The 22,798-nt window shown below is 28.5% G+C and overlaps 1 protein-coding gene across 1 annotated transcript in view; it reads right to left on the bottom strand.

The window, feature by feature from the left end:
• The window catches only part of LOC113386619 (tolloid-like protein 1), a 35,198-nt gene extending 16,384 nt beyond the window's left edge, over positions 1 to 18,814 (bottom strand). The window contains exons 1-2 of the mRNA XM_026624387.1: positions 18,553 to 18,814; positions 138 to 370 (exon numbers count right to left, since the gene is read on the bottom strand). Of these exons, the coding sequence (XP_026480172.1) occupies positions 138 to 370; positions 18,553 to 18,814 (495 nt within the window). The remainder of the gene's footprint in view (positions 1 to 137; positions 371 to 18,552) is intronic.
• Between the last annotated feature and the right edge of the window lie 3,984 nt (positions 18,815 to 22,798).

The raw sequence follows: 22,798 nt of genomic DNA, 5'->3' as shown, positions 1-22,798 counted from the left end.
CAAAATAATTGTTTGTTAATTAAATTGGCTTTACAACAGAGCCTGGTAATTTTTATCATATTCCCTAAATATAATACATTGGAAATAAAATAATTTTATTAAAGTAATATAACCGAAACTAAGTTTTTTTCTCTTACCCTTGATGTCAAGGCAGGATCATTGATCTTCCTAGATGGTCCTACCGAACCAGGTTGCTTAGCCCTTTTTCTGAATAATTCAGGAAGACCTTCTTCCTCAACTTGTAGACCTTCATGGAAGACTTCTTGCTTCAATCTTTCCAATTCTCTCTGCAAAGTTTCGTTTATTTTTTTGGCGTTCAGTTCTGTCTCGTACTTTACATCTGGTAAGGCTATGTCACCGAGAAAACCACCTGTAATAAAAAATAGATATTTATTACTTGGTTGTCAAATGGCAATTTTATCAGAAGTCTCTCTTTTATGTCTCCTATATAACATATGCGAGAAGTTAGGTTTTATTTACAAAACGCCTGATCGCACAGCAAATACATAGCTTTTTGACAGTTTTGACTACCAATTTATATGTACATAGACCCGTAACACAGTGTTACCATAATAAAGGGTCCGCAATATGATTTTTTTTATTGGTAGCAATTTAGAATTTTTTGACAGTCATTTAAAAGTTAGACAGCCATTTCAATGAAATTATTTTCGAGTATTAACCAGATGGATTGCACTTTCAAATAGAAAAGATTTAGATTGAGAAAACATTTAGTAGTTTATATATAGCATTTTCAAAATAAAAAAGTTAACTAACGGACCCTATATTTCTATTTTATCTGAGAATTTACACTAAGTTCACCTTCATACAACCGAGATTTGTTACCAAATAATTTTATTCCTGATTCGCAATTGCTGTAAAAGAGCATTACAAATAGCAAGTTGCAAAGTTGCAATTTCTCAATTAAAACATAAATAAAACAATTCGAACTTAATTCGTTTGTTGGCCGCCAACAATGAATCTAAAACTCCATCTGGATGTTTAATTTCGGTTCCTGATCTATTTGCGTTTCTTAATGAGAAATAAACAAATCGGTTTGTAAGTAATGTAAAAGGATGTAACTTTAGTTAATTACTGGGTGATGGGCAAAAATAAATACGAGGGAAATAATGTAATAGAAAGATAAGTTCGCCATTCATCAGATTTCTCGAAGTTTCAAATCATTCTGAATCCTTTAACGCGAAATTTGGAGTAAAGCCAAAATTTTACCTTTTGACGACGTTTTTTCAAAAACGGATGCACCGTTTTCAAAAATTTAAAAACCATTTACCAACTAAGTTTACTCTTTAGCTAAATTATTTTCGGAATTACCAGTATTATTTTTTTAATATTATTAAATGTTATACTTTTTCTTATAATATACGATCTAACTCTATTAGGTCACAGTTCAGATGTTGATGCGTTTGGGAAAACCCTTGTAATAAACGTCTTATAATGGAATATATATTTATATTATCCGTTTTACTACTTCTTAAAATTACAATTCTTTTTTACATATACCTAAATCTTATACTTTTCCTTTAATTTGGCATCTATTTCTATCAAGTCATAGGTCAAATGTCCACGCGCGTTGGACAAGGACATTTCGAACGTTGAATCATAAATTGACACTTTATCGGTTTAATGTTTACATAAAATAATAGATAATCTGGGATTTTATACTTATTTAAAAATTAAATTAACGTGATGAATACAAAATGTAAAATTAAAGACAAAATTGGTCCGCAGAAATGCTAAACTTATAGACGTCAAGTTTGAGTTAAAAAAATGACTCCTAGAAATAGCCCGTACTGACTACATGCAAAAAAAAAATCTTTATAATTTTTAGTTCATAATTAGATTTGTATCATCATCTCAATATGGATTTTTGCTATCCATTATATACACCTAAGTAAATATTTATTATCCTTTAAGAGCTCGAGCTTCCGCATTTCCAAACCGAATATTTCTATTACAATTTTCTTCTTCCCAATTTTATTTTATTATCGATTCGACACATCAGAACTATTACAAAACTTCATCAGCAGACACAATGGAACCACTATATAACATATTTATCAACTCCTATGTTGACAGGAAAAAGTCCAAACTTGATAAATCATTGCCCGTATCTATCCTACTACACACACAATTATTTATTATAAAGTTGAGTTTATTTTGCAACTCATTTTCTAATTAAACTTTCATAATGATTCGATGCTGAACTTTCAGAGTTTGCAATTACCTGAATTTGTAGTTGGATTTTTTGTACTGGGAACATAAACGTCGATAAGGGGAGGAATGATTTATTTGGATAGTAGACACTTTTTAGTAAATGATTGCATTCATTGTTAATACTAAAATCAATTGATAATTTATAATAATACTAAAAATTCTACTCAAAATGATAAATATTTCGATCCATCAACCTTATGTATTTCCCATTATTCATTACTGATGAGTTGATGGGGGGGGATATGATTATTTGACCATAGTCGCTTTTCAAATATAGATTAATGTTTGATCGTGTTAAATGGGGTGTCCTAAAGGTGCTCCATTGCACTGTAATGATCCCGAATCAAATCAACACGAACTCCGGTGGCCCCCATTTCCAAATACGCGCGCCCCCAACTCTTGGTGATGCAGTCATCAAAATCTCATTCCTGTAAGTACTCACACCAACCCTCCAAATGAAAATGATATCATCCACTGGCTTGGTTGGCGGATGGCCCCAAAATCGTGATACCTCTCGAATGAATTCAATCCCGGCAGCTGAATCACACCATTCGGTGGACAGAGGGGCATTGGATTATTTTAATAGAACTGACAATTGATTTGATAACATAGGGGTAAACTTAGAACAAATGTGCTTTACCTAGTTTTAGTGATTTCTGCATTCAGGGTCTTCATTGTGCCCAAATTCATCACACTTTTTAAAGAACTGATACTCTTACTATAATACACGTAGGTGTTTTTAATGTTTAATTTTTTTTTAATATTCATTTTTGTGATAACATATATGTGAAGCAGTTCAAAATATATTTGAATTAATTTTGTAACTCATTTCGTTTATTCAAATGAATTAGGATTATCTTTGCAATATTATAAATTTATCTAGAATTACACCTAAGGGTAAATCGTGCTACGATTGGTGGCGCCTCTATTGAGAGCGAAAACAATTAAAATTGATATAATGACAAAGTGGCTGTGTTTCCGATCCATTTATACTTCTTTTATATATTTATAGATGACAAAGATATTGTTAAATTTATAGACCCGTGTTTCATAAAAAGAAACAAATATTTGTGGTTGTAAGATATGAATCTTACATAATAGATTTTTATTTTGCACTTGATATCTCGATCAAGTAATATTTGGCTATTTTGACTATTTGGCTGAGACTTACGTAAAAATTATAATAAATGACAAAATATAATATTTGCCTAAAAATTTGAGAATTTTCTGTAGATTTTAGACTTCAGAAATATGAGTTTGTATTTCTTCCATCCATTTATATTTATTTTTACTATTTTTTTATTTGAATTAGGTTTTATAAATTCAGTATATAAGTGTTTCGAGTCCAAAATTGACTCATTTCAATAAATAAATTTTTATTTGGTTATTTTTGTCGAATTCTGGCTATAAGACGTTTAATTTGAGTTAAAATATGAAAAGTGCATTAGATTGATAAAAATCTTAATTTTTACTTGAAGAAATAAATTTGTTTTTGCACAAAAATCCGAATTGCTAATTTTATTTTCTCTTCTGTTTGTCTGAGTCCAAATTTGAAAAAAAGTGTGTGTGTGTATATGTGAGCCGATTTTTGACCTTTCGTCCACGTTTCCTCAAAAACGGCTAAACCGATTTCAAACATTTAAAATCATTTGATGAAAGGATTTACGTTGATTATTTTTGTGAGACAATCATTAGAACCGTTTCTTTAAAATTAGTGAAAAAATGCAAAATTTTTGTTCTTTATTTCTGAATCTTCTGAAATCTGATGTAAATCTTAAAACAATTTTCAAAATTCATCAACTGTTTAATAGATATTGGTAGAAAATCGTGCTAATTATTTTTTGGTACAAATGGACAGTTTCTACTTAATTAATTTAAGACAAATGAAGATACAATATGCAGTGTTTAAATGTATCCGCACACACACACATATACACATACACATACACACACACTTACATTCACTTTCTCTAATGTATTTCTAAGGCCAAAGTGTTCAATAACCTTTAAATAGTAAAGATATATGAAAAAGATTGAAAAGTTAAAATTGAGTAGAGGACTGAAAAATTACTAGTCCATATCTGTTGCATGTAAATCGATACCACATCACACTATCATAACCGCGTGGCTTAACATTTCTGTAATCCGATATAAATATTTCGGTATAGATATATAAATTTATAATACAAATATATATATATATATATATATATATATATATATTCCTATTTTCCGATGAGTTGTGATTACACCAAAAGTACCATTCCAATAATCCGCCATCTATTGTACTCGGCGGTTGGCCAGCGGGTGCAAATGACTATGTCCTTCCCGTACCATTACAAAATTGAAATACCAGTTTACCACCCCTGTTCTGGTGGTGGTTCGATATTACTATCGAATTGAGATATATATCGATATAAATACTACGATGATAATGCAAATGATTCCGGTCATTGAATACGACACGCGCTTTTGTTTCCGCCGAGTTAATAGGATAGAATGTTTGTAATTTTATATTAATTCATTAGCGATAATAAATAGATTTACGGGTTTAAAATGGTAATAGAATATTGGAATATTGGAATACGATATTTTTGTTTATGTAATTTTCGAGCGTTTTAGACGGTGGAGTCTCTTTTTAATTTTTTTTAACACCTTTCAATACATAATGTTTACATTTTTCTATATTTTTATTTCATCGCCCTTTCACCTTATCCACGTATCTCTGTCCCTTTCTTTCTCCTTTTGTTTATATCCGCTTCTCTCTATCTATCCCTTTCTTTCAAAACCGATTTTTCAGAAAACCGGTTATCGAAAAGTATTTTTTCGAAAACCGGTTTCGATTTTTTATAAAAAAAACTATTTGCTCGAATAATTCGAACTAAAAATTTTCACAGAGAATTGAGAAGTGATTAAAAGCAGTTTTTGACTTTATTTATTTATTGTAATTTTTTTTGAGAATTATTTAGTAAAACCAAAAAAAATTGACCATGTTTAATTAGATAACTTTAAAAACAATTAATAATTTGTACATATTATGAAATATTTTGATAATAGTGAAACGAAGGACGATAGTAATCTGGTATATTTAGCTACATTTATCATTTTTAATTTTATAAGTGTTATTCTACTAAAAACCGGTTTTCCATTTCCATCATATTCTCCTAAAAACCGATTTTTGAAACCGTAATAGAACGTAACGTACGTAATAGAAGAACAAAATTTAAATTAAGGTAAAAAAAAATCAACCCATGAAATAAATATTACTCTAAATACTTGCAAAAAATTCAATATCGTCAGCATTTTATACTAACTCAAAACTTTAATAATCACAATTTAGTATTCAACAATCATTTAAAATTAATGATTAACTAAAATGTGTTTCTAATTACTGCGCCTGTCATCAGAATTAAACTTGCACTTTTTATCAAAAAAACTTAATGGGGTATCAAATATCAAAGGAATTAAATTATAATTAAAACCGCGTCTTGAAATTTGAAACCATCGGATGATACAGTTGTTCATTGAATATTTTTGGTCGATCAAATTTCAAAAATTAAAATCATCTGATGAAACTCAATAAGAACTAATTCGTAATGCCAATAGCCCTACGGATAAATTTTCTATCATCATATCATAGAACTATTATTGTTCTGGTGCAGCATCCAACGAACGTTGATAATTTTTATCTCATTGTTATCATTTGACACCAAATCCGGTTTCCAGTTTATTTCATATATATTTCATCGACATTATTACGGAATAACATTTATTCCATTGTTTCATTCAGCCATGAAAATTATACTCGAATAGAAAAAGAGATAATATAGAAATTTCATATAGTAAAAATGATTGATTATCAATAATTGCATTAGTGGTCGTCGCTGGGATGATCTAATTATGCATTCGGTTATTTAATTTGTATATTATTTATTTTATATGTCAACAAATGAGATGTGGTCAATTGCCACAATAATTTTTTTAATTTCATAATTTCAAAATTATAGTAATTATTATGTCATTTTGAACAGGTGTGCTGCTTTTGGAAGGCAAACCTCTTCTTTTCCTAATGGTGACTATTTTTTTATTAATATTTGACTTTTCATTGTAAACACTTCATGTTATATTGAAAATTTGATATATTGCTTGATATTTTGGGAGGATATAGTATTAATAATATGCAAGCAATTTAATTTGTTGTCTTTTCGTTTTTTTGAACGTCGGAAGGAAAAAAAGAGGATGAAAATGTAGGTTTATACGAATATTTTACATAAGTATTATAAAAATCCATGGGTTGATTTGGTTAGCAATATTTTAATCACCATTTTAATAATTAGTATCAGTACGTGATTAATCAAAATGATCTATCCAACTATCATTTTTGTGGTTTTTCAATATTCATTAGCTTTATGATTCATTATTCATTCATTAACTTTTTAGGTACCATTTGACTTTGTTTTATGTTTAATATTGTTTGTCTCTTTGATGTTTGTTATAAACAAAACAGATAAATAATTGATAAAACGTGTGATTATTGTCAAAATAATTAGATAATATAAATTTAATATGAATTTTGAAGTTAATTTCAAAACGGTTAAACTACTTGAATAAAAGTGGCGGATACTACGAGGAAAAAAAATGAAGGATTTATGTGATATTTTAAAAGTATTCTGGCAAAAATTTTATTTTTCAAACATTTTTAACTGATATGCAAATTTTCTATTTGTGAATCGTAAACGATGTTAAAATATACTAAAACAAGCGTATATTTGAATAACAAAAATTATTTTTATATTCGAATAATATTGATTTGTTGTACTAGTGACAGGGGCAGTGTTTATTAACAATCGAGAATGAAAAAAATCAATTATTTTCTTTTTTTTTCTATTGCATGTTGGATTTTATATATATCTATATATATCTATATACATATTTTATAAAGATTCATAAACTTTCAAAGGAAGTTTCCAATCTGGACAGTAGAACAGAAATGCATCATTTGAAAAATTTTGAAATTTTATCTAAAATAACATAATATTTTTCAAAATTTGTTAACGTGCTGAATGATGACATACCGTCTCGAAACGTACGTGATGAATAGTTAATTATAGACTCGGATTTTTGCGTTTTTATACCTTGTTTATACTTTAAAATTAAAATTTTACTGTTTTTACAGTACTAGAAATTAATCCTTTCCACTCGGATGCCGTCGCTCCGGTGGCAAAATTCATATAAATCTCGGAATTCGCGAGTGGAAAGGGTTAAATGTAATTCATTTTTAAGGAGACGTCCATTAATCACGTGAGTGTTGAAAGGGAGTCTAGTAAGATATCACTTGTTTTTATTTTTTAACTGAATTGTAAATAAATCTAAAATTTTTCAAAAAAAATTACGATTATTAGCTTCCCGTAGGGCAAGTTATTGTAATCGTCCAAAAATCGAAATTGAAAATTTTTACATTTTTTCACGTTTTGAAGATTTCTGAACATTTTGGCATACTTCAGAAAAAATGGATTCCTATTCATGGCGAGATGTGCTGATCAGTTTTTGGCAAAACATTTTTTTTTGCATATAGAAAATCAATCTTAATGTTTTTCTAGCTAAAATTCTACAGCTTACTAATATATTCAAAATAATTAATTTTAACCTTGCAATTCAGATCATATAATTCTTATAAATATTAGACAATGTCCATCATCCTAAATTCGATTGATTAAGTTTTGTTTATTTAATTTTATGTAAACATATATATGGTACTGTATTTAAAAAAATAATCTATTTAAAAACATTTAATATTCCTTGAATATTTAATTACGGTACGGGAAGTTCCATCAATTTGCCTTGAGGCACGATGCCATTCACCACTAGTTTCTAGTTGATTTTGTGCGGGGGAGGAGTTTTAATTGTAAATACGACCAAGAGAAAAGAGGGATTCAAAAATCCTTCAAAATCAATCAGGTGATTGATGCACGCTCCCTAAATGAGGTAACTAAAAATAAACCAATATTTGAAAATATTCAAATGTGTTGCACTTAATTTTTATTTATTTAACCTGTTTCAATTTTAAGCACTTTTATTTATATGAAATATCCAAGTAGAACATCTTGTTATATATTGATCTATATGATGAGCGATTTGTCATATAATATGTAATCAACTAAATGAGTTACTTCGCATACACCACTAAATTTTATTATTCATATTATTTATAACACTTTATAACATTATATTATTAATTTGTTTGCAAATTCGATTAAAGCGATTTTCATTATATGAAGTGCCATCGGTAATTTTCACCTGTCCGCGTTAATATCGAATGAAGTGCTTTTGGAGTGGTTTAGGTGAGGTTCACGTCGACTTCTGAAGTGGATGTATCCGATATTGGATTTGGATACTCGACTTCAACGATACGACACGATATTATAATTAATTTTCAAACGAGAGACTGGGGCAAATAGTAACAAAAAAAAATAATAAAATAGTAATACTTTTCGCAAATTAGCAAGCCGGATTTTCTGTCGAAAAAAAATATTTCTCATTGGTGAAGTTAATATTTCAAAATATATACATATAGGATGAGTAGGTCTAAAACAAATTCAGACAGTATTTTAATTCATTTATATATTACAACTTTGATTCGAAGATAAATAAAACCAACAATCAGCAATTAGTAACAAAATTGCAACAAGAAGCCATCTATCATCTATCATCACTCCCAGTTTAATTTCAAAATACTTGAAACTTTTTGCAATTATATATAGGGTCCGCCGTATTTTAGGGGGTACGACTTAAGCATCCCTACTGTGTACTCTGCACTCTTTACATTTCACTTTCAAATAAAAAAGTGAAAATATTTAGTGGTTTTTTAATAGAATTTTCAAACAAAAAGAAAATTGGTAAAATATTCAGTGAATTTTTTTAAGGAATTTTTTAAGAAAAGGCTAGTTGGCGGACCCTATATATAATATATATATATATACACACATGTATATATATATATATATATATATATATATAATATCATATTATTATTATAATTGTGGGTGAATTCTTACGCCAGTTCGTTCTACAAAATAATTTCTCTCGAATTTCTTCGTTTGATGTTGTTATGTGAAGATGGAAAATGCCACTTTTGATGTTTAATTTTGCTCTATTTTCAAGGTGTAAAGATATTGCAATTATATTTTAATTAAAATTCATCGCGCTTCGATAAAGAAACATCATTATAACAATACGTTGATGGTTCGACAAAGGGAAATAAACGAGCCAACATTTTAGAGAAAGATCAAGTAACTAATGGATAGAGGAGACGGGGGTAAATAGTAACATTTTGGAATATTTAGTGAATAATGTTAGGCGTCAACTTCAAATGAATTCACTGAATTTGCCAATTTCGATATTAAACAATATTTTGATAATGAAATGCCTACTGATACTTTCACTTTACTAATATCTAATACTTTTTTTCCAACAGTTATAATTATTTTTTCTTTTTCCATACTTTTTCTCATTTTTATTCCAAAATATTTCAACATTTTTCTACCCTAAGTATTTTATCATTACAATTTATTTCCAGATATGGGACTCAAATTAAAATTGCGCAAAAAAAAATGGGGGATTGACTGGTCGAAAATTTTCTTCGTAATTAATTTTAAAGCAAATTGCTGGAACTTCCGTATCGTAATTGAACTTTTTATATTAAAATTTATTGAACCACTTTGAAGTTCCATTTTTTGGAAATTTTGAATTTTATTAAACGTTTTTGTTTTTTTTTATAATAATTGTGAAAAATAGGTCTCTTTTGATTTTTTGTTTCCTATTCTGAAAATATGTCATATTTTAGCATTTTTTAAAGATTTCGACTTTTCTGAAAATTTTGAGAATTTTTGAAAATCTAGATTTTATTTTAAATTGAACTTTTTTATATAACTTGATTTTTTAAGTTTTTTTTTTAATTAAGAATGTTCTGCGTTTCTATTCTAGAATCGAAAGCGCGTAAGCACCGTGCCGCACTCTTACGGATGAACATTATAAATCTTGGTACGGAACTCAAAGGAATTAAACAAAATTTGTACTTATTATTAAAATCTCTATATAATATCTGATAGTTAGATGTTTATATGCCTAATGATCATTTTTAACCACCAAATAGCATTTTTTTCCCTATATGTATCTCCAAAACCGCTAGACCTGCCTTCATAAAAATTTGTATTGACGAAGTGAAGAATTGAGAAATTTTTTGGGAAGGCAGGTCTAGCGGTTTCGGAGATGCAGAGGAAAAAGTGAAAAAATGTCATTTGGCGACAAAAATGATCACTAGATATGCACATCAAATTATCACATGTTTTATAAATATTTTAATAATAAGAACAAATTTTGTTTATATTTCTATGGGTTCCGTACCAATTTTTATTCATTATACTGCAACGCGGCGCTCACGCGCTTGGATATTTCATTTCTACGTAGCTAACCTATCGCAAAGTATAAAAAAAAAATCAAAATGGTCAATTTTGTTCAAAAATTTTAAAAATCTTGAAAATCGATTTTTTTCAAAGTTCTAAAAAAATTGAAATTATTTTAAAAATTTTATTTTTGGTACAGGAAGTTCCAGCAGTTTGTCTTCAAGCACGATACCATGCACCACTAGTGCATTCAAATCCTAGATGAAAATTTGTATCCGAACATACACACACATACATCTATTTTCTCTAAGGCATGCCATAATGTTCAGAATGGTTTGTAACGTAAAGATATGCAAAAAATATCATTTTTTATTCTTTTGCGATTACTATAATTTACCATACGGAAAGTTAATAAAGTTTGCTTTTGATTTTTAATTTTAGTTAATTTACCTATTTTCATACTTGAAATTTCTCGACTTGATTCCTTTTACGACTAGTCATATAATTCATTCGGCCCATAAAATGTTCCCAAATCGTGACACGGCGATTAAGTAAGATGGATTCCGCGATAAATAATCCAATTTGGTCTCTTATCAAACTTAGCCCTATATTAAGGGTTGAAGTCGAAGCACCACCGATTCGGGTTTCGGCCGCGCATTAAATATTTAACACAAAAGACGAGAAGACAATAAAGAGATCACTGACGGTGACATTGATTGAAAAGTTCTCCTCGAGATAAAAGACCAGACTTGTAGGAAAAAAGACGATTTTTGTCATTGGCTAGACGTTTAAAAACATTGAAATAATATAATGCGTTAAAATTTCACATATAGTTTTTTCAATTTATTACATCCCACTTGTTCTATTACCAAGTTGTCTATTCCAAAGCCATCGTTATAAATTTCATGGAAACGATCTGAACGGGTAGAGGGTGGGTCATAGTAATATGTGCTCTAAGGTAAACTGTGGCACCTTACTTCGTAATATAAGGGATGATAACACCTTGTTCACTAACTAGCCCCCAGGTAGATAATTCGGAACTTCAAGTACTTACTTCGGCTATCTGCTGAACCAGTGTCAGGGGCGGTACGCGATAACTTTCTTGGGGGGTCGTACAGTAGCCGGAATTATTAGGTTAGAAGTTTTGAATTAACCAGATAGGACTAGGTAAATGATGTTGAAGGTAGGAGTGATAATGGTACTAATTATAAGGGTAAGAATTTAAAATTGTCAATTATTTGAGACACCTGAAGTTTTAAAATAAACTAGTGGGAAGCATGGCATCGAGCCTTAAGGCAAATTGCTGGAAAAACCCGTACCGTAATTAAAAATCTTGGTACGGAAACCAAAAAAATTTACACAAAATGTGTACACATTCTTAAAATCTCTATAACATATCTGATAACTTGTTGTACATATGTCCAATAAACATTTTTGACCGCCAGATGACATTTTTTCAACTTATTTTTATTAAGAGTCCATAACCGCTGGACCTGTCTTCCCAAAAATTTTATCAGTTCTTCAAGTAAAATGTTTTTTGAATTGTGTAGTAAAAGTTCTTTTATTATTTTTCAAGTGGTTTGGGTACTTCTATTACACCTTTATGAATATATTGCGGTTGCCCCAATATTGTTTTCTAATACTTTTATCTTCTTGGTTATAATACTTATTGCAAATTATCCGTTATTTGGTACCTGTTCAAATCTCTTCAAAATTTTGTAAAAGGTAAAGATAAAAATACATCCAGTAGCAGGTGTAATGGACACTTTAATTTGCAGAAAAAAATTTGGGAATTGCCAATTGCAATAATGGATAGAAAAAATATTTTTGTTTGAAAATCATAAAGCGGTTAATAAAGTATATAGTAGATATAAGGGTTAAATTTGTTCTAATTAAAAACGAGTGGAAAATTTTTCAAAGATACACAAATAAGATAAATGTTGGTTGTTTAGCAAAAAAAGATTTTTATTAAATATTGAAAATTATTTTAAGAAAAATTGGGAATTGCCAATTGCAATTTTGGATGGACAAGATCATTTTTGCTAGAAAATAAAGAACAAGCATTTATTAAAATATATGCTAGATCGAAGGTTAAATTTGGATTAATAATGTTTTGGAAAGTTCCTAAATTTTTGATCTTTAAGCTATTAATATGTTTGGAAAAAAATGTAATAAACTTGAATTTACCTACAATATCGAATTATTTGACAACTTTTGATACTTTTAAATTTTATGTATGACCAATACTGATTTTTATCAAGTTCATCGTTTCATAATTAGACGTTTCGACTCTCTATAATTAACACAGAATTTTTAGCCATATAAACTTCTTCTTTTTCACAAAATTCATAAACAAATATATATTACAATCATACATCTCAAAACCAACAATATATTACAACATTGTCGTATCTTCTCCAGGGTGACCCTGTTGTGTCCCTTATCCCTTTGCATGAATTGTTCCCAACGGAGTTGTGTTTACAAGGGATTATGTTACAGGTGCTCCTTTCAAGGATTGCGACAGTAAAATTTAAGAGCTTTATGAATCATAAACCCAACGACAGATCACAGGAGATCGTAGTTGATCACCCGAATTTTGCTCCGACAAAGTAATAAGATATAAAATAAAATTTTGGCTATAGAACTCTTGTTGTTCAGAAATATTCCATAAACTAGTTAGTCAATGTTAATATTTCCAAATTAAATTTTCCCAAGACAATTCTTTTTATTTTGCAATCATTTGTCACTAATTTCCTTTGTATGAATCCTCTCGACGAGGACAAGAATAAAAGTTTCCCAATATTATTTTAGACCGCGTACTCTGTATTCATATCTCATTTAAATATGATACAATGGGAAGAACCGAAGAAGATTCGCCTGCGAGCGATTTTAAACATTTCAAAATTCAAAACTTTTCGTACAAAAGTACATAGTAGTTTCCGCGATATAAAAGCATAAAACATAAAACAGACGTTTTCCTATCTATGTCAATCCTTGCACAGCTGAATAAATCCGAATGAATATATGGGCAAAGTTTAGAAGTCAACTCCGAGATGAGAATAAATTCTCTTATTTTCATATTCTCATATTCTCTCGCCAGTATCGCTGCTATCGCACGCAATTCGCCATTAATCACGGATTTATTACGGGACATGCACCGAAAGTAGAGGAAAACCGGGGAAAATTTCACTTTATGACGAATAAAACGAAAAATCGGATTTTCCGTGGACATATAATCAGAAGTGCCAAGTTCGATACTCGTTTCGGTCAGCCTGATGTCAAGCAGTATGACGTCGGTTTGCACTTGGAAATCTTGATGACAATATGTTTTAAAAAGTATAGTAGGTGTCATTTTTGATAATTTTGAAAATTTTGAGAATTTAGATTTTTTGAAAACTTTAGATTTTTTTGGAAAATTCGTAACTTTTGAAAAAAATCTACTTATTGAAAAATTCGTAACTTTTGAAAAAAATCTACTTATTGAAAAATTCGTACGTTTCTTGAAAATTTTGATATCAAGCTGTATGACATCGGTTTTCACTTGGAAATATTAATGGCATTATGTTTTAAATTTGAAACTTATGAGAAATTAGACTTTTTGAAAATTTTAGATTTTTTGGAAAATTTTGAAACTTTTGAACAAATTCTACTTACTAAAAAATTTGTACGTTTCTTGAAAATTTTGATATCAAGCGGTATGATGCCCGTTTTTATTTGGAAATATTGATGGCGATATATTTTAAAAGTATAGTAGGCGCCATTTTTGACAATTTTCAAATTTTTGAGAAATTAGACTTTTTGAAAATTTAAGATTTTTTTGGAAAATTTTGAAATTTTGGAAAAAATTCTACTTATTAAAAAAATTAAACGTTTCTTAAAAATTTTGATATCAAGCAGTATGACGTCGGTTTTCGCTTGGAAATATTGATGACAATATTTTTTTAAAAGTATAGTAGGTGCCATTTTTGAGCATTCTGAAATTTTTGAGAAATTAGTTTTTTTGAAAATTTTAGATTTTTCTGGAAAATTTTGAAACTTTTGAATAAATTCTAATTATTAAAAAATTTAAACGTTTCTTAAAAATTTTGATATCAAGCAGTATGACGTCGGTTTTTGCTTGGAAATATTAATGGCAATATGTTTTAAAAAGTATAGTAGGTGCCATTTTTGAGAATTTTGAAATTTTTGAGAAATTAAACTTTTTGCAAAGTTTAGATTTTTTTAGAAAATGTTGATACTTTTGAAAAAATTCTATTTAATAAAAAATGTGTACGTTTCTTGAAAATTTTGATATCAAGCAGTATGACATCAGTTTTCATTTGAAAATATTGATGGCAATATGTTTTAAAAAGTAACGAAGGTACTATTTTGAGAATTTTGAAATTTTTCAGAAATTAGACTTTTTGCAAATTTTAGTTTTTTTTTTTTGAAAATTTTGAAACTTTTGAAAAAAAATTACTTGTTAAGAAAATCGTACGTTTCTTGAAAATCTTGATATCTATCTCATTCAAGTTGAACCATAATGTCGAAAATGTCGAGAAAATTTGTTTGAACTATATAAGCTACATGAACATTACAAATCTTGGTATGGAACCCAAAATATGAAAACAAAATTTGTATTTATTATTAAACCCTATATAAAATATCTGAATTTGATGAACATATGTCATTTTAGACCTTAAATATCATTTTGTTTTTTTTTTGTACATCCATATATAAACACACATACATCAATTTTTTTTAACTGTAAGGTGGTATGCCAAAATGTTCTGAAACCCTTGTAACATAAAGATAGGCAAAATACTCATTTTTGATTTTTTTACGATTAAGGGTGGCGGATTACAAAATATCACAAAAAATCACGAGGGAAAAGGGGAGTGCTATTAAGATATCATGTGTTTATTTTATAACTGAATTTTAAAAAAATCTGAAAATTTTCAAAAGTTTTACGATGATAACTAGATACGTGATGCTGGGTGGGATGGGAGGTTTCCAAAAATGTTTAGAAATCGATCACGTGATTATTAGACAGTTAAAAATAGCGCTTATTCGTCATTGTCATTAAAAAAGAATCTTCAGTATTACAGAAATTGAAATTAATTAATAACAAATTCATTATGTAAATATTTTATATATGACATCCAATGGGACCATATAAAAATACATCTTTAAGACTTTTCCTGCTGCGCACGCATATGTTGCGTGAGACCCTTGTCAATAGCAGAACGCCGAACGAAAAAGGTGTATTCGTAAAATAAAAATGTTTAAATTAGATTTTAGTACTGTAATTATTTCAAATAAAAATAGTCCTATGTATCCAGTTTTTGTCTTTTTATTAATTTCCAGCTAACATGCCCAGAAATAATTTCATTTAATATAAAACGAATAGTTTAGCACAAAGGGAAGTATGATAGTATCAGCACAAACCACACGTCACTGTTTCAGACAGGCATATCAACGTTAAGCCCCGTTCTCCCCTATAATCCTTTATTTATGAAACAAAGTCGAGTTTTGAGATTCGAATCTCGAGACAACACTCTCCCGCATGCGCTATAACTTTTGTTTACTATTATAGTCGAGTTAATTGACTTTATATGGCTGTAAAGTTGCAAGTTTATATACACATTATCATACATAGAATACTTTCATACATACATGGTGTTCTAGTACGAAACCTGTAGAGAATGTATTTATAATGCATTGGGAAAATTCTTTTTTGACACAAATCGGAGGAGTTATATGCAAAGGGTCACGATAGACCAGAAGTAGGATTAGCAATCTAGCACGGGCTAGTTTTTGAGAAAGTTAATTTTTGCTTATTATGGGGTCAATTCTCCTGGGACCTGATTGCACAGCAAATACATAACTTTTTGACCCGTAACCATAACACACTAATTTTATCCGAGATTTGTTCCCTAAATCTTTATTTAGCTTTATTTAACTAGTTGGTATTGGTATTTTGCCTTGAGGCAAGTTACATGAACTTTCAGATATGTGTAAATAAACGACTTAATCAATAAAAAATAACTTAATTTATGAATGATTAAAAGTATTCCGAGTGGATTCATTACACATGATTGAAAACGAACGAACACATTAACTCGGAGTATTTTCTAAAAGCAAATTTTCAAAAAATCAACAATTTTTATAATTGAACCAGTTTCCGTAGGATGTTAATGGTTTAGTATGTTCATTAAGACCAAGTACTCTATCGTTATACCAAGTAAATCGTCTAATTTTAAATTTAACAAACGTCAAAAAGACTACTCATTTTCTCAAACTTTGATGAATTTTTAAAATTAAACTACTTGTCTTAAGGTTGTAATATTTCAGTACGTTTTATAAGACCATGATATACGAGTATATCGCCAAAAAAAGTTCCATAAAAACCGGCTTAATTTTTTTTTTAACAGTTAATTACAAGAAAACGACTCGGTAGATTTTCACCTAAAACTAATCAGTATCATTCCCAACTAATATCTTTCGAACAGTTTTTGATTTTATCAAATCGATTCGGTAGTATGAGCTTAAATGTAATGAAATTTTAACACTTTTTCCCAAATTACAAAGAAACGGCTTGGCAGATCGTCGTACAAAACTGACAAACGATAGTCCTCATTGAGATACATCAAATGGCTTTTAAGTTTTAGAAATCGGTTCAGGCGTTTTTGAGCAAACGTCGATGAAAAGTCTAATTTTGACATATGCCAAAAAAATGATACTAATTTTTGCAAACTTTGAAGAATTTCTAAAATTAAACGACTTGTTGTAGGGCCGTAATATTTTAGTATGATCTATAAGACTATGGTAACTACCGTCAAAAAAATCATAGTCGTCGAAAAATATTTTTTAACACTTTATTACAAGAAAACGGCCCGGCCGATCTTTACCAAAAACTAATCAGCACGATTCCCAACCAATATCTTACGAACGGTTTTTGAATTTTCAAAATCGATTCAGAATTGCAGGCTAAAACGTGGACGAAAATTTTTTCACTTTTCTGCGATTTACAAAAAAACAGCTCGGCCGATCGCCGCACAAAACTGAGAAACGCTAGTTCTCATCGCAAAACATCGAAAGGCTGTTAAAATTTTGGGATCGGTCCAGCCGCTTTTGAGAGAACGTTGATTTACGGCAAAAAATCTGTTTACACACACAAACTTTTTCCAAATTTGGTCTCATTCGATTCAGAATGGCTTGAAACGTCGAGAAAACATAAAATTAGCAAATCGGATTTTTTTACTAAAACATAAACTTCTCCTTCGAGAAGTTAAAAAAAAACATACTTTGCCCTTATATTTGGTCTGATTCGATTCAGAATGGTTTGAAACGCCGAGAAATATATACTTCTTTTATTTATAGAGAAAACATAAAATTAGCAAATCGTATTTTTTTTATGAAAACATAAACTTCTCCTTCGAGAAGTTAAAAAAAAAACATACTTTTCCCTTATATTTGGTCTGATTCGATTCAGAATGGCTTGAAACGCCGAGAAATATATACTTCTTTTATTTATAGAGAAAACATAAAATTAGCAAATCGTATTTTTTATGAAAACATAAACTTCTCCTTCGAGAAGTTAAAAAAAAACATACTTTTCCCTTATATTTGGTCTGATTCGATTCAGAATGGCTTGAAACGCCGAGAAATATATACTTCTTTTATTTATAGAGAAATCATAAAATTAGCAAATCGTATTTTTTTATGAAAACATAAACTTCTCCTTCGAGAAGTTAAAAAAAACATACTTTTCCCTTATACTTGGTCTGATTCGATTCAGAATGGCTTGAAACGCCGAGAAATATATACTTCTTTTATTTATAGAGAAAACATAAAATTAGCAAATCGAATTTTTTTATGAAAACATAAACTTCTCCTTCGGGAAGTTGATAAAAAAATACCATCGATCTTTTATTACCTGCTTTGCAAGGATCGACATCGATATCGTTGCTGATCTTCTTCGGAAACTCCGTGTTGAGCAACTCCTCGGCGGTGAATTTGAAACTCCGTTTCACGATTCTCCGATCGCCGCCGCTTTCCGGTCTGTCTTTGTCCTGTTTCCGGGGGAAGTCGTCATTACTTCTCGCTCCGGAACTCACTTTGACGTCGAGAACAAATGTCAAAAGCAAAGGGCACCAACACCACCACAACAAATAAGAACAAGTACGAGATAACTTCATTGTAACGGACTTAAATTACTTTGGAAATTGATTGAACTATGATAGTTGAATATTGTTGGGTTTCACTATTGTTTTTGGGCACTATTGTACACCTTCTTCATATTAACTGTTTCAAGTTTTTATGAACTAGTTTGGAAGATTTTTGATATTCACTGTGCTATGAATTTGATATTCACTATGCGAGTTTGGCTGGCAGCATTTGTTGAAAATCTGTGAAAAGAAATAATTTATTAATTATACAGATAAATAAATTTACAAGTGCATTAGACATAACTAAAAATAGATATCAATGACTTTCAAATTAGAAGACATTTTTTTGACGTTTGTTAAACTTAAAATTAGATGATTCACTTGGTTTAACGATAGAGTACTTGGTCTTAATGAACATACTAAACCATTAAAATCCTACGGAAACTGGTTCAATTATGAAAATTATTGATATTTGAAAATTTGCTTTTAAAAAATACTCAGAGTTAACGTATTCATTCGCTTTCAATTATGTGTAATAAATCCACTCGAAATACTTTTAGGTACAATAATAATTTAAAAAAATGTGTACACTGCTCTTTAGTCTTACATAAAAACATAAATAAATCGCAAACGTGGCCATTTTGCCATTACTTTATTTTAAATTGCTTCCCCACTTCATAGAGGCGCTACTAACCATAGCTTGTAAATTTACCCCTAGGTATGATTCTAAATAAGATTTATATAAATATTTATAAATATAGATTTATAAATATTTATTGCAATAATGCGCGTTAGGAGAAAGTTTTTGTGCGTGTTTTTTTTTAGAAAATAATTTTTATTTAAAATTTGAAATATAAATATAAAAATTTTAGTCTTTGACTTTGAATTTGGAAGACATTGGTGCAATAATTTGAAAAAAAAACGTGTACACTACCCACTATCAAATTCCTACCTACATCAAAATTATTTTATTGATGACAAAATTATTTACTGCAACAATACGCGTTAGAGGAGCGTTTTTGTATGTGTTTTTTAAATAATTTTTATCTTTAAATGTAAAAATAAATTTATCAATTCTAGTATTTGGTGTTTTAGCAGTTGCATTTAAGTATGAAATGTTAAAATTACAACATGGTAGTACAAACTGTGCGTCCTGTATAATTTACGAACAATATTTTATAATAGGAAAATTATCATATTTCTGGGTGTATTTTTGTAGAATATAATTATCTTGATATATAAGACATTGATTAGGAATAATAGAATACCTTTGATTTGTTTTAATAGAATGCCGATTAATAGAAACTATTTTATTAGAAATAAAATGAAAAGAAAACCATGAAAAGCATAAAAAGATTATTAGAATACTTCAATGATATATTCTAATTATGATTAGTAGAATGCCTTAATCATTTTTTATTACGACTAGACTTTCTTAATACTTTCTGATTAGGTTTATTTTCTATAGAACAGTTTAATAATATTTTACGATTTGGATTAATTAATTTGACTATTTAAATCATTCGATGTTACTTTGTTGATATAAACGTAAAATGTATGATAAAAATAAACGTAATGTCGGTTAAACGTAAATTGTATGGCAAAGTAATTGAATTGGAAACAGAGGTGTGGTTTAAATTAAATTTTGTCATGACAATGTTATAAACGGATTTAATTTAATTTGTGCATTATATATTTACAATTAGCTTGTCAAATAACAATTTAATGAAGTTAAAACCAAAGCTGTCAAAGATTCTGTGTAAAAAGAGTGTGGGTACTCTACAAAATTAATTTTAAAAATTATAAAAAATTATAAATAATTCAATTAAACAACAATCAATGAAATAATTTTTTTTCGGAGAAAAACAAATAAACAAAACTTAAGTTCCTGAAAACATTGCTTCTGCAAACAAAAAAGGGTTCCCACAAATATTATTACAAAAATTAAAACTAAATTTTTTGATGTGTTTTTAAATAAGTAATATTTAAATACTGAATCAAGGTATTTTATTTTTATTGATTTATATGAATAACGTAACAGTCTATAATTGGTTACCCCGTAAATTCATAATCTGCTACAATTATATAAAAAATTACAAATTAAAAGTTAATTAAAATTAAGCCAAGCTTTTGAGTTTTTGAACTTAACAAGATGAATTTTTCTTAAAAAGCTTTTTTCTGAATAAAAGAAATGAGTATGATTTTAAATGCTCTTCTATGACAAGGAGTAGTGAATACGTAAATACGTGAATTAATCTATGTATTCAATTATAGCAATTATATAAGTAAAACAAAATTAGCTCATACAGTTCAAGCTTATACCCAATTTTTTGAAGTTTTAGCAAATAAATGCTCTCATATAATCCTTCTCAAAACAAAAGAGCCCTCAGCTCTTTTCCTTGACAAAAGGAGAAAAATGAGTACAATTATAAATGTTTTATCGTAAATCTCGAATTAATCTACAGATTCCATTATCCTTGTTTTTGCAGCATCCATAGTACAATATTTCAATGAACTCTACAATCGTATCGTATTTTGAGTATTATCTTGTTGTTATGGTGACATCATTAGAATAATTACTCTCTTTTCCAAGAAATCCGTTCAGATAAAGGAAATATACTGTGTCTCTATACAAAAAAATTGTGTTTAAAATATAGACTTTTAGAGCAACATTGTACGTATTTATCTAGTTTGAAATGTCAAGATCAAACTGGTAATCTGGAAAAATTAATATCGTATTTTGATAATTTAATGGAGTATTTTTTATAGATGTGTCCTAATATTTATTTAATAAATAACATGTTAAGAACTATTGCTCCAAACTTTAAACATACTTTTATTTTGATCCTTATACTAATTTTTTTATAATGCAGTAAGTTATGAAATTTAATTTTCAACATACTGATTTGTATTTTTTGGAAAATATATGTAACCTCATATTCTACCTTTGCCACATTTTACATTTTTACCAAAACTAATGAGATAACTTCAAAGTGATATATTTCAGCAGAATTTTACTCGTGCCATGTTATGATATTAAAGTCATAAACATTATGAAAGTTTCGGAATTTTTAATAATATCAAAGGAAATATTTTCCATTTGAAAGTGTATAGCTTTTTTAATTTTATTTGAACACAAACTACTGAATTTTATGGAAAATCGAGTCTTTATGTACACATTTTAGTACTAGGGGATATTGATAATTATTATTAATTTCTGATTATTTATAGATCAATAATAGAATATTATATTGATATTCATGAAATAAAGTAAAATACTGATTTTATAGCTTAATCCTGAACAATTGGCAAATAAATTTGCATATAAAAGTGGTTAAGAACTTTCGATACATTTATTTTACTGAACGTTTGTAGATTCAAATTTTTGTATTTTATTAGAAAATAAATATATGAGTATATATTTAATTGAAAAAATCGTTAATTAAATGATGGTCACTTGTATAAAAATATATACACGTGTATACAAAATAAAATTAATTTAGGACTCTACTTCTAAAATTAATACATCAAATAAATCAAAAATGGTGTTTCCAATTAATTCATTAAAATAGTTTGATTTGATTTGATGGAAAGAAAGTATATAAAGTAGGTATTAAATATAGTAAATGCTAAAAAAATTATTACGAATTTTAAGAAGAAAAGGCACTTCAATTTATGAAAACCCCTTTTTCTGCAATTATTATTAAAAGTTTTCGTAAAAGCTCGTATAACAATTTTAGTATAAAGTTAGGTTGTATTTTTTTAGGATTTTAATAAAAACAAAATCAATTTTCCTTAAATTATCATAAGTCTACCTAAAAAGTTAAATAAAAATGTTAGTATAAAATTGGGAAAAAAGTATTTTAATTCGAAATTGCCATAAATTAAAAGTGAAAAATAATTTTCTAAAACTAGTATCATAGGTATTCGTAAAAACTTGTATAAATTGTTAGTTCATGCAAGTTGTATTTTGATTTAAGATTTCATCAAATTAAAAGTTTTTTTTGCATACTA

Source organism: Ctenocephalides felis, unplaced genomic scaffold (genome assembly GCF_003426905.1).
Source record: "Ctenocephalides felis isolate EL2017-DRISC unplaced genomic scaffold, ASM342690v1 CF-g0.4_SCAFFOLD_03571, whole genome shotgun sequence".
Lineage (NCBI taxonomy): Eukaryota > Metazoa > Arthropoda > Insecta > Siphonaptera > Pulicidae > Ctenocephalides > Ctenocephalides felis.
Note: the sequence above shows the minus strand (reverse complement) of the source record. Positions and strands in the feature narration are given on the sequence as shown.